At 50.0% G+C, this 13,884-nt stretch overlaps 1 protein-coding gene across 1 annotated transcript in view; it reads right to left on the minus strand.

Moving 5' to 3' along the window:
- LOC142276364 (large ribosomal subunit protein uL1) overlaps positions 1-10,706 on the minus strand; it is a 43,898-nt gene extending 33,192 nt beyond the window's left edge. The window contains exons 1-2 of the mRNA XM_075332603.1: positions 10,621-10,706; positions 3,741-3,815 (exon numbers count right to left, since the gene is read on the minus strand). Coding sequence (XP_075188718.1) covers positions 3,741-3,815; positions 10,621-10,625 — 80 coding nt within the window. The 5' untranslated portion in view covers positions 10,626-10,706. The remainder of the gene's footprint in view (positions 1-3,740; positions 3,816-10,620) is intronic.
- Positions 10,707-13,884: the final 3,178 nt, after the last annotated feature.

The following is a 13,884-nucleotide window of genomic DNA, read 5'->3' on the forward strand; positions in this document are numbered from 1 at the left end:
GAGGGATTCCATCCGGAACCGTCTGGTTTTCACGTGCTTGTTGAGCAGTTTTAGGTCCAGAACAGGACGGAAAGAGCCGTCCTTTTTTGGTACCACAAAGAGATTGGAGTAAAAACCTTGACCTTGTTCCTGAAGGGGAACAGGGATCACCACTCCTTCTGCCCTTAGAGAGCCCACCGCCTGCAGAAGAGCATCGGCTCGGTCGGGATGTGGAACAGTTCTGAAGAACCGCGACAGAGGACGAGAACAGAACTCTATCTTGTACCCGTGGGACAAAATGTCTGTTACCCACCGGTCTTTGACCTGTGGCAGCCAAATGTCGCAAAAGCGGGAGAGCCTGCCACCGACCGAGGATGCGGAGGGAGGAGGCCGAAAGTCATGAGGTCGCCGCTTTGGAAGCGGTACCTCCGGCTGCTTTCTTTGGGCGTGAGAGAGCCCGCCAGGAATCTGAGTTCCTCTGCTCCTTCTGAGTCCCTTTGGACGAGGAGAATTGGCCCCTGCCCGAGCCTCGAAAGGATCGAAACCTCGACTGTCCCCTCCTCTGTTGAGGCTTGTTTGATCTGGGCTGAGGTAAGGAGGAATCCTTACCTTTGGACTGTTTAATGATTTCAGCCAATTGCTCACCAAACAGTCTGTCTCCAGATAATGGTAAACTGGTTAAGCATTTTTTGGAAGCAGAATCTGCTTTCCATTCCTTTAGCCACAAGGCTCTGCGTAACACCACAGGGTGTGGACAATCATAAATATATATATATAGTATTAGCTACACCCAACAGACATATTCACAAGAAGTTCTGACCACTGTACAGTTGAGTGCCTCTTTATGGTGCACAGGCTTGTTTGAAGTCTGAAGGAATAAGTCATATAAGAACTGCAATGGATACCTTGACTTTCTTGCCTTCGATATTCAGAGACTTGACCGTAAAGTCCACCCCAATAGTGTTCTGGTGTTTGTCACTGAAGACTCCAGACTGAGGAGTCCATTGAGGTACGGCTCGCAGAGTCCAGGACAGCATTGATAGCATAAGTTGCAAATGCAGACATCTGTGAAGTTAAGGACGCCACTTGCGGCACTGATGGACGTATGACAGAGTCCACCTGCGCCAGACCAGCTGAAATAGCTTGGAGCGCCCACACGGCTGCGAATGCTGGAGCAAACGACGCGCCGATAGCTTCGTAGACAGATTTCAACCAAAAGTCCATCTGCCTGTCATTGGCATCTTTAAGTGAAGCCCCATCTTCCACCGCAACAATGGATCTAGCCGCAAGCTTGGAGATTGGGGGATCCACCTTTGGACACTGGGTCCAGCGTTTGACCACGTCAGGGGGAAAGGGATAACGTGTATCCTTAAGACGTTTGGAGAAGCGCTTATCTGGATAAGCATTGTGTTTCTGGACTGCTTCTCTGAAGTCAGAGTGGTCCAGAAAAGTGCTCAATCTACGCTTAGGATACCTGAAGTGGAATTTCTCCTGCTCTGCAGCTGCCTCCTCCGCTGGAGGAGCCGGGGGAGAAATATCCAACAGTTTATTGATGGCCGCTATAAGGTCATTTACCATAGCGTCACCATCAGGGGTATCCGGATTGAAAGCGGTCTCAGGGCTAGACTCCTGATTACCTGCCTCTGTCTCATCATACAGAGAATCTTCTCGCTGAGACCCTGACCAGCGTGATGACGCCGAGGGTCTCTCCCAGCGAGCTCGCTTAGGCTGCCTGGGACTGTCGTCCGAGTCCGAGCCTTCAGCCTGTGATGTCGGGGACCCCCTTGAAGCACGAATAAGTTCCAAGTGAGGGGGACCAAGGGCCAATGAATCAACAGTGCCCATGGTCTGAGTGACCGGCCTGGACTGCAAAGATTCCAGAATTTTTGTCATAGTCACAGACATCTTATCAGCAAAAACAGCAAACTCTGTCCCCGTCACCGGGGCAGGGATCACAGGCGTCTCTGCCTGGGCCACTACTAGCATAGACTCCGGCTGACGAAGTGCCACAGGGACCGAACATTGCACACAATGGGGGTCAGTGGAGCCTGTCGGTAGATCAGCCCCACATGCGGTACAGGCAGCATATGAAGCCCGTGCCTTGGCACCCTTGCTTTTTGCGGATGACATGCTGTTGTCTCCTCAGAGCAATCTAGGGTATAAAGCCAAGAAGCGACCTACAGTGCAATATATATATATATATATATATATATATATATATATATATATATATATATATATATATATATATATATATATATATATATATATATATATATATATATATATATATATATATATATATATATATAGGTACCTCCAAAAAGTACACAAAATAACACTGTGGCACTAGTGGGGTCAGCACATATGTGCTGCTTACCGCCCGCTTAAGAGCGGTTGTGTGGTCGCCAGAATCCCCTGTCTGGGTCTCCCAGGGCTATGTCCGTTCTCCAGCCAGACTGCTTGCAGGAATGGCCGCCGGCGTCCTGTGAAGAGGGACGGCCCGTGGGCGTGTTCAGACCAAGAGCGGGAAACTGGCGTCCCACTGTGCCCAGTGAGAGGGCTGGAGTATGTAAATAAGACTCCAGCCCTCGGCGCTGATCATTGGATCGCGTTTCTCCCCTTCCCTGAATGACAGGGTTGGGGGCGGGAACGAACCGTAACTAGGCCGCAAAAGCCGGGGACTAGATTTATGAGCGCTGCCGTCGTAAAAGCACGGCCGGCGCGAAGTCCCCGGCGCACCACAGGTCTCAGCCGCGCCGCAGCTTTCAGTGGCCGTCGGCGCGGTAGTTCCCCACAATAATGCCACTCAGCAAAGCTGTAGTGCATATAACCCCAGCGAACAGCGCTACTGTCCCCGGCGCACTAGAACACCCAGCAACTCTGGCGTGTTCTGTGCCTGTCTGTAGGGGACACAGAGTACCTGAATGTTGCAGGGCCGTGTCCCTGATGGTATCCAGCTCCGTATCCAGCAGGATCTCCGGGTCTGTGGATGGAGCCCGGCCTCAGAGTCTGGAGGCCGGTAAGATCCCACTTCACCAGAGCCCTTCAGGGGGATGGGGAAGGAAAGCAGCATGTGGGCTCCAGCCTCCGTACCCGCAATGGGTACCTCAACCTTAACAAACACCCGACAAGAGTGGGGTGAGAAGGGAGCATGCTGGGGGCCCTAGTATGGGCCCTCTTTTCTTCCATCCGACATAGTCAGCAGCTACTGCTGACTAAACAGTGGAGCTATGCGTGGATGTCTGACCTCCTTCGCACAAAGCTTGAAAACTGAGCAGCCCGTGATCCCACGGGGGGTGTATAGCCAGAAGGGGAGGGGCCTTACACTTTTTAGTGTAATGCTTTGTGTGGCCTCCGGAGGCAGTAGCTATACACCCAATCGTCTGGGTCTCCCAATGGAGCGCCGAAGAAAACATGGTAAAAAAAAAATATGGAAAAAGTGGACTTGAACTCACGATCATATGACTACTTGAATTACAATAATGCAGTATATATCACACATCAGTGCTGAAACCCAGGCTGACCTTCAATTACACTCCCTCGTGGCAAACCAGAGTCTTCAGTAGTTCCCCTAATGTTATTACGGTTAGCACCGGTCAGACGTTACCAGTGGGCAGAGCACAGCACCACTCACAGACAGATGATGGCTTTGCATCAGTTATCTGACTACCATGATGCAGGCTCAGCTCTTGGGCTTGCATCTGATGACAGGTCAGCATGGGAGTAGTGTAACACATAACAGAGACCATATGACTTACTTTCTTTTCTTATTCTTTGCTCCGATCAATACTTCCCTCACGCCTTCATAAAGCGTATCACGAGAAACTTTACTACTAAAAAAAAACAAAACACAAACACTCATCAGTAAACATGTTTGAGTACTCCCACTTCAGAAAACTACACAGAATCTGACTGCTACTTATACTAAAGCGGGCTTTACACGGTAGCGATATTGCTAGCAATTTCTAGCGATATCGAGCGTGTAAGTACCCACCCCCGTCGCGCATGCAATTGTTTGTGATCGCTGCCGCAGTGAACATTATCGCTACGGCAGCGTCACACGCACTTACCTGGTTGGCGTCGTCGCTGTGACTGCTGAACAATCCCTCCTTCAAGGGGGAGGGACGTTCGGCATCACAGCGACGTCACTAAGCGGCTGGCCAATCAAAGCGAAGGGGCGGAGATGAGCGGGACGTCACATCCCGCCCACCTCCTTCCTTCCGCATTGTGGCCGGCGGCAGGTAAGGAGACGGTCCTCGCTCCTGCGGGGTCACACACAGCGATGTGTGCTGCTGCATGAGCGATGAACCACCTGGATAATCAACCATTACCGGTTTTTGAGTTTGGGACGATCTCTCCACGGTGAACGATTGTCACCATTTTTGAGGTCGCTGGTAAGTGTCACACGCTGCGATATCGTTAATGACGCCAGATGTGCGTCACTAACAACGTGACCCCGACGACAAAACATAGTAAAGCCCCCTTAAGACTCAGCACTCACCACAGTCTGCAGTGCTGACATCTCCTCACTGCAGCCAGGACATCAGCGTTAAAACGTCAGGGCTGCAGACCGACCAAGGCCTGGACAAAGCATAGGAGAGGCAGGCAACTGTAGGGCGCTACCTCTCATCACATAGGGCGGGGGAATCAATTTGGGAGATTATAGAAAAAGGTATTTTGACAGCCATGGCATTAAGCGTAGCTGACATTTCTACCTCTACCAGTCAGATAACCGTTGTCGATACCTGACTAATAAATACTACTGCCATATTCTGTCAACCAAGAAAGCCTGCTGCTGTACCATCTGTAGTGCTCCACTGTGCATTTAGCATTGATATGCAAGCACGCCAGTGAGCACTAAGCAGGAGTTACAAGTAGGGATGAACTGGTTACACCAAACACTAAATGTCTGGGTCCAAGACACAAACAGATTTATACCCGTATGTCCAGTTCCTGTGTCATTCGAATAAAGCTTGATGAAAGGTTGCAGAGCAGCCAATCCGCAAGCTTTTCTGGTGTGGGCAAAGAAAAAAAAAAAATGACTTAGTTCCCATCCTATTTTGATAGGAAGTGCAGGTAAAACAGCTACAGGCTGCAACCTTCAACATTAAGCCTTAGCATGGCTGGATAGCAAAATAAAGGGGAACCTATGCTTTTTTTTTAAATTAAAAAAAAAAAAAAAAAAAAAGGCGTAGAATCTGCCCCATTTTTTTCCCCCGGTGTTTTTATTTCTTTTCACTTGCAGTAGTTAGTAATGGGGTTGTTGTAGATTCTTTTCACTCCTAATTCAGGGCTTGATACTGCCATTTTTTGACAAATCACAACTGTCATTAACCCCTTATATTACCCCAATTGCCCCCACACCAGGGCACTGGGGATGAGCCAGGTAAAGCACCAGGATTAGCACATCTAATATGATGTGCCAATTCCAGGCAGCTGTGGGGTTGTATTTAAGCTGGGGGGGGGCCCAATCGCAATACAACTGCTGCAATGACACCCATCGGATCGGTCAGATTTGCATAAAGCTCGGGAGCCATTCAAAACGTTTCTTGGGGCTATATGGCGAGGGGATCAGGACATGATTACAACTTTTCCCAATGCAGCAGAGGTGCTGACTAAGGTGGTGATATTAGCTCATACATAAGTGAACTGGTGACAGGTTCCCTTTAACCATTTTGTGAGGTGTGAGTAAAGGGATAAGCGTTCAAAGTTTGAACATAAGTTTTTATAAAGTTGCAAATTCTGATATTTCTATAAAATCAATGCAAAATATATCTAAATTTACCAGTATAAAAAAAAAAGTCATGAAATCTCAATCACTGGATACTGAAATATTAAGGTGCGTTTGCCACAAAGGGACATTTCAATTTTGACTGTCGCTAAGGGGTTAGTATAAAAAAAAAAAAAAAGCAAAGATTCTTAAAGAACTGGACATGCTGCAGAGTTAAAAAAGTTGCAGTTATATTAAACACAGTAAAGAAAAAAAAAAAGAAAAAAAAGTGCCCGAGTTGTGAGACCTGGCAGGTTTTGAGGAAGCTTACAAAGACTTGTTTAGAAAACAAGAGTGCAAACGTATCCTTAGGCCTTGTGCGCACAGTGGGTTTTTTTCTTCATTTTTTTGGGTGCATTTTAAGGCTATATGTGCACGCTGCGTTTTTGCTCGTGTTTTTTGGGTGCAGTTTTGGTCTGAAAACTGCATGCATTTCCTTCCCCAGCAAAGTCAGATTTTATTTTGGCTGTCCGCACATTGTGGTGACCACAAAGATTCAGCATGTTAAAGGGGTGGTTCGCCCATTTTTTTTTTTTATTTTCTCTATGAGTTCTACTTACTATTATAGATCTTTTCTCCATTGGCTTCTATTTCCATTTCTGGCACTGAGCGGCGCTATCCTGCACGCTCAGTGCCTGTCACATGACCCCCTGGTGCTGTGGCCGTCAGGATCCTCTTACATCCCGTCAATTCCAGGCTCTCAAACTAGACGGGTACGTCAGAGGATGCTGGCGCCACTCACAGTGATTGACAGGGCTGTGACTACCGCACGTCACAGCCCAGCATCGAGGGGAGGATCCGGAGGACGGCACAGTGTGGAGCGGTGGCGTCCGGCAGATTGTGAGGCACGGGGCGCCAGTGTCTGGAGTACAGGGGTGGGGGTTCTTCAGCTGAAATCCCCGTCACATAAGTATCTGATCTCACTATCCACCCGCCCGCTCTGCTGCGATGTCAGGAGAGCGGGCGGTGTGATCATGTGCGCTCCTCCCAGCAGCACTACAGGACGCAGCAAGACACTGACAAGCTGGTCCCATGCAGCACCGCATGTGTCAGAGCAGAGCATGTCACCGTTCTGCTCTGCCATCTGTCCTGCTGCATGGGACCAACTGTCTGCACTGTCACCTGCACCACAAGTCACAGAGTGGAGCAAGTTGGTGACAGAGCACCTCTTTTCCCCCAGGCTCTCGCTCTCTCTTCCCCCAGGCTCTCGCTCTCTCTTCCCCCAGGCTCTCGCTCTCTCTTCCCCCAGGCTCTCGCTCTCTCTTCCCCCAGGCTCTCGCTCTCTCTTCCCCCAGGCTCTCGCTCTCTCTTCCCCCAGGCTCTCGCTCTCTCTTCCCCCAGGCTCTCGCTCTCTCTTCCCCCAGGCTCTCGCTCTCTCTTCCCCCTGGCTCTCGCTCTCTCTTCCCCCTGGCTCTCGCTCTCTCTTCCCCCTGGCTCTCGCTCTCTCTTCCCCCTGGCTCTCGCTCTCTCTTCCCCCTGGCTCTCGCTCTCTCTTCCCCCTGGCTCTCGCTCTCTCTTCCCCCTGGCTCTCGCTCTCTCTTCCCCCTGGCTCTCGCTCTCTCTTCCCCCTGGCTCTCGCTCTCTCTTCCCCCTGGCTCTCGCTCTCTCTTCCCCCTGGCTCGCTCTCTTTTCCCCCTGGCTCGCTCTCTTTTCCCCCTGGCTCGCTCTCTTTTCCCCCTGGCTCGCTCTCTTTTCCCCCTGGCTCGCTCTCTTTTCCCCCTGGCTCGCTCTCTTTTCCCTCTGGCTCTCTCCTGGCATGGTCAGTACAGAAATCTCTCTATCGTGGAGGGGTGAGAGGGAGTAATAAACATGGAGTCTCTAATGTGTCTGTGTATTTATTTCTATTTCTTTTTTTTTAACCCTTTATTGGAAATTAATGGCCGGGTCAAACTTGGCCTGACATTAAGAATCTCGGGCTTTATACCAGCTGGTAAAAGATAGCTGGTATTAACCCCTTATTACCCAGCGAGCCACCATCACCAGGGCCACTGGAAGAGTTGGATACAGCGCCAGATGATGGCGCTTCTATGAGAGCACCATTTTCTGGGGCGGCTGTGGACTGCTATTCACAGCAGAGGCGCCCAGAAACCTCGGGCTAACCTGTGCTGCGGATTACAATCCCCAGCTGCCTAGTTGTACCCGGCTGGACACAAAGCTATGGTGAAGGCTACGTCATTTGTTTTTTTTAATTATTTCCTGAAATAAGTGAAATTAAAAAATACAGGCTTCCCTATATTTTTGGTTCTCAGCCGGGTACAAATAGGTAGCTGGGGGTTGGGGGCAGCCCGTAGCTGCCTGCTGTACCTGGGCTAGCATACAAAAAATATGGCGAAGCCCACGTAATTTTTTTTTAAAAGTTTTTAGGCAAATATATATATATATATGAAAAAAAACCTGCAACGTGCGGACAGCAATAATTAAATCTCAGACTTTGCAGGGAGAAGGAAATTCATGCACTTTTGGAAAGAAAAAAAAAAAAAAACACGAGGCAAAACACGCAGGATACATTCACGCCACTATAAGGGTATGTGCGCACTAGGCGTTTGTCTTTTTTTGCGTTTTCACCGCGTTTTTAATCAGTGAACAATGCCATTAAAGATTGTTGATGGGGAAAAAGCAGCTACGGGCTGACCCCAACCTCCAGCTGCCTATTTGTACCCGTCTGGCAATCAAAAATATAGGGAAGCCCCCCCTTTTTTTTTTCATCATGAATTTCAAGAAATTATTAAAAAAAAAAAAAAAAATGACATAGGCTTCGCTCAATTTTTGAGTCCAGCCAGGTACAACTAGGCAGCTGGGGATTGGAATCCGCAGTGCAGAGTGCCCAAGCCTTGTGGGCACCCCTGCTGCGAATTGCAGTTTGCAGCCACCCCAGAAAATAGCGCTTTCATAGAAACGCCATCTTCTGGCGCTGTATCCAACTCTTCCAGCTGCCCTGATGCCGGGGTAGCTCGCTTGGTAATAATGGGGTTAAGGCTAGCTGTATATTATCAGCTGGCCCTAAGCCCGAAATTCATGGTGTCACGCCAATATTGGACATGGCCACCATGAATTTCTAGTAATGATAAAAAAAAAAACAAAAATATTTTTCTTCTAAATTAAACACCACAATTAGTGACTCCATCTTTACTGAAATAAAGACCCCCCCCCCCTCCTCCGCAGTAATCCTGGGTCAAGGGTCCCACACTGTCCATCCGGATCCAATATCATCTGATCGGTTTGCTGGAAGGCAAAGCGATCAGATGATGTGTCAGGTTCAAGGGCCTGAATCACATCACACATCAGCTGATTGTATAATCGGCTTTTATACAATCAGCTGATGCATCGGTGCAAAAAAAAAAAAAAAAATACTGAGTCACGTCCGTGCTGATTACCGGCAGCTCCAGGAGCGATCGGATGAGAGTCTGATCCTGTCCCATCGCTGCAGGAGCTGCCGGTAATCAGGGATGAAGTCTCCTGACGAAAGGATCAGCTGATAAGTTAAGCCGGTCGGGCGCTAAAAAGCCGGCGAAACCGTGAGAATTACGATCAGCTGATGCGTCAGGTGACCGAATCAGGTGATCAGCGCCAGGTCCTGCATCCATCGAACGTGCCCAGGGAGACTGCACACAGCCAGAGCGGCGGTACCGGGACAGGAGCTGGGAGCGGGCATGGCACCGGGAGTCTGCAGACAGGTGAGTGTGAATTTTTTTTCTACTGTTCACTTTTGTTTTCGCCGCTGCCTCCACCTCCTGCCCAGACATGGCGCCGCACGGAGCTGACATGGCACCTGGGAAGTTGTGGAAGCAGCGGTGACGGTACCGGGAGGATTCATGCTTCTGTGTTTACCAACAGAAGGAATCCTCTTCCTGTACACGTCACTTTACTATCCACCCCTTGCGTTTATAGCTGCGTTTTTAGTCATAGAAACGCACTAAAACGCAGCTATAGTTGCAATTTGCGTTTTTCATTGCGTTTTGAACATCTCATTGAACGCAATGGGTGCAAAACGCAGAATTAGGCTATGTGCGCAGTGCGTTTTTCGTGGCGTTTTTGCGCGTTTTTCGGGAGAGTTTTTGGCCTCAAAACTGCAGGACTTTGCTTCCCCAGCAAAGTCTATGAGTTTTCATTTTTGCTGTCCGCACACATCTGTTTTTTTTTTACCTGCGTTTGAGTAAAAAAAAAAAAAATGGACATGTCAGTTCTTTCCTGCGTTTTCCCCCCATGCAATGCATTGGAAAAACGCAGCAAAACGCAGAGATCAAAAACGCAGCAAAACGCACCAAAACGCGGCAAAAACGCATGCGTTTTTTGATGAGTTTTTTCGACGCAGGTGCGTTTTTAGCGGCCAAAAACGCAGCGTCAAAAAGACGCAGTGTGCGAACCTAGCCATAATTGACATGCTGCGTTTTTATGGTCAACACAAAAACGCAGCTACAAAAAAAAACGCTGTGTGCAGACAGCAAAAATCAAAACTCAGACATTGCTGGGGAAGCAAAGTCACAGCTTTTCTGCCCAAAAAACGCCACTAAAAACGCTGCAAAAACGTCTAGTGCGCACAGGGCTTAACTATAGCAAGGTTATTCCTACTGCGAGGAGCCTACAGATAGGCCAGGACGAACATCCTGCCGTGCGCGGGGTCACCCTGCCAACAGCCGCAGGAGCGGCACATGACCGGACTACTACAGCCCCTGCACCGGCCGGCAAAGCACGCCGCTAATGGAGCGCAGGCCTACACACTCCCGACTACAGACCGCGCAGCTGCACTCCTCACACAACAGTGACAGACGGATCATAAGCGCTCCTTCCACTACATAGGAAAGACGTGTGTGGAAATGGAAGCACCAGAACCCACGGATGACGGACGATTCTCTCACACAGCCGCATACCTCATGATGGACACAGAGAAGACTCAGCGACGAAAGGGGCGGACACTTCCGTGCTTGCGCTTAAGAAGCACGTAATCTCGCGCTAGTTGTTTGCCGCCATATTTGTGGAGTCCGAGATTACAGTCTGCAACAGCAGAAATACCTCTAGGGCACAAACACGTCAGCGGTATTCTGCCGGATCCGGCGTAAGGGCAGTACAGTACCTACAGTTCACAGACGGTCGGTGCGGCAAGCCCCGGTCAGCCTGCTTTCACACATCCGGCTTGAGCTGTGCGGCTCAATCCGGCTGTGCAAGCTATGCAACGGATGCGGTGAAAACACCGCACCCTTTGGCTGCTTTCACACCTCCGGTTTCTGCAATCCGGCACACTCCGGCACTTTGCAGGAAAATCGCAACCGGTTTTTTTTGCTGCCGGTTGCGTTTTTTCTGCATAGACATTAATTAGTGCCGCATGGCCTTGCGTTCCATCCGGTTTTTGCCGCATGCAGCAGATTTAGGGTACTTTCACACATCCGGATTTTTGCTCTGCGGCACAATACGGCGTTCTGCAGAAAAACCGCAACCGGCTTTTGTAACGCCGATTGCGGTTTTTTTTGCATTGACTTACATTAGTGCCGCATTGTGCCGTAGGGGCTTGCGTTCGGTCCGGTTTTTGCCGCATGCGGCAGATTTAGCCGATGCGGCGGCCGGATCGAACGTACCCTGCAACGTTTTTTGCTCCGGCAAAAAACACCGCATCGCGCCGCATCCGGCCGCTGCGGCGCATTTTTCAATGCATCCCTATGGAGGCCGGATGCGGCGCGATGCGGAAAAAACCGCATCCGGTCGCCGCATGCGGTATTTTCCACTGCGCATGCTCAGTAGCATGCCGCAACCGGAAAAAACCGGACCGGCCGCATGTAAAAACTGATGCAAAGGATGCGGTGTTTTCACCGCATCCGTTGCATAGTTTTCACAGCCGGATTGAGCCGCAGGGCTCAAACCGGATGTGTGAAAGTAGCCTTAGCCGATGCGGCGGCCGGATGGAACGTTGCCTAGCACGTTTTTTCGTGCGGCAAAAAAAACCGCATCGCGCCGCATTCGGCCGATGCGGCGCATTTTTCAATGCATGCCTATGGCAGCCGGATGCGGCAAAAACCGCATCCGGCCACCACATGCTGTTTTTGCCATTGCGCATGCTCAGTAGCATGCCGCAAGCGGCAAAAACCGGACGGGCCGCATGGGAAAAACTTATGCAAAGGATGCGGTGTTTTCACCGCATCCGTTGCATAGCTTGCACAGCCGGATTGAGAGGCAGAGCTCAAACCGGATGTGTGAAAGCAGCCTTAGGCTACTTTCACACATCCGGTTTTTGCTCTGCGGCACAATCCGGCGCTCTGCAGAAAAACCGCAACCTTTCTTTTGCCGCCGGTTGCGGTTTTTCTTGCATAGACTTACATTAGTGCCGTATTGTGCCGCATGGGCTTGCGTTCGGTCCGGTTTTTGCCGCATGCGGCAGATTTAGCCGATGCCGCGGCTGGATGGAACGTTGCCTGCAACATTTTTTGCTCCAGCAAAAAAAAACGCATCGATGCATGCCTATGGACGCCGGATGCGGTGCGATGCGGAAAAAAAACGCATTTGGCCGCCGCATGCGGTTTCTTCCACTGCGCATGCTCAGTAGCGTGCCGCAACCGGAAAAAAACGGACAGGCCGCATGTAAAAACGTATGCAAAGGATGCGGTGTTTTCGCCGCATCCGTTGCATAGGTTTCACAGCCGGATTGAGCCGCAGTGCTCAAACCGGATGTGTGAAAGTAGCCTAAATCTGCCGCATGCGGCAAAAACCGGACCGAACGCAAGCCCATGCGGCACAATACGGCACTAATGTAAGTATGCAAAAAATACCGCAACCGGCGGCAAAAAAAACGGTTGCGGTTTTTCTGCAGAGCGCCGTATTATGCCGCAGAGCAAAAACCGGATGTGTGAAAGTAGCTTTACATTAGTGCCGTATTGTGCCGCATGGGCTTGCGTTTGGTCCGGTTTTTGCCGCATGCGGCAGATTTAGCCGATGCCGCGGCCGGATGGAACGTTGCCTGCAACGTTTTTTGCTCCTGCAAAAAAACTGCATCGCGCCGCATCCGGCCGCTGCGGTGCATTTTTCAATGCATGCCTATGGACGCCGGATGCGGCGTGATGCAGAAAAAAACGCATCCGGCCGCCGCATGCGGTTTCTTCTACTGCGCATGCTCATTAGCATGCCACAACCGGAAAAAAACGGACGGGCCGCATGTAAAAACTTATGCAAAGGATGCGGTGTTTTTGCCACATCCGTTGCATAGGTTTCACAGCCGGATTGAGCCGCACTGCTAAAACCGGATGTGTGAAAGTAGCCTCACATGCTGTCACATGCTCCGGTCACATGACCGCATGTGCCCGGAGCTTGCCAGTGAACTTTAATGTACTGTACTGTCCTTGTGCCCGATCTGCGAGTGCGGCAGGAAAACGCTGATCTGTTTGTGCCAAGGCTATGTGCGCACTAGAAAAGTGATTTTTTTTTTGCAGCGGTTTTTCCGCAGGTTGGTCCCTGTGTTTTTTTTATACTGTAACTGCAATAAATAATATAGATAATAGATATTTGAGAGATAGACAGACAGATAATGGATAGAGGGAAAGATGGATAGATGAATAGATAGATGAGAAAGACCTATATAATGTCCCACCCCCCTGCATATTCTAAGCTGGCACCCTTTAGTGACTTTCATGTGGCAATAAAGGGTGCCTAGCCTTGTATTTAGCCAAAAAAAAAAAATGACGTGAGGTCCCCCTATCTTTTGTAGCCAGCTAGGATAAAGCAGACGGCTGCAGCCTGCAGACCACAGCTGGCAGCTTCACCTTGGCTGGTAATCCAAAACAGAGGGCACCCCCCGCTGTTATTTTACATTAAATAAATAATTTAAAACAAAAAACGTGGGGTCCCCCCCAAATTGGATCACCAGCCAAGGTAAAGCGGACAGCTGGGGTCTAGTATTCTCAGACTAGGGAGGTCCACGGTTATTGGACACTCCCCAGCCTAAAAATAGCAGGCCACAGCCGCCCCAGAAGTGGCGCATCCATTAGACGCAACAATTCTGGCGCTTTGCGCCAACTCATCCCATTGCCCTGGTGCGGTGGCAAACAAGGTAATATATGGGGTTGATGCCAGATGTGTAATGTCACCTGGCATCAGGCCCTGGGGTTAGTGATGTCACGCGTCTATCAGATACCTGACATCACCAACCCAGT

The sequence above is a fragment of the Anomaloglossus baeobatrachus genome, unplaced genomic scaffold, assembly GCF_048569485.1.
Source record: "Anomaloglossus baeobatrachus isolate aAnoBae1 unplaced genomic scaffold, aAnoBae1.hap1 Scaffold_397, whole genome shotgun sequence".
In the NCBI taxonomy this organism is placed as follows: Eukaryota; Metazoa; Chordata; class Amphibia; order Anura; family Aromobatidae; genus Anomaloglossus; species Anomaloglossus baeobatrachus.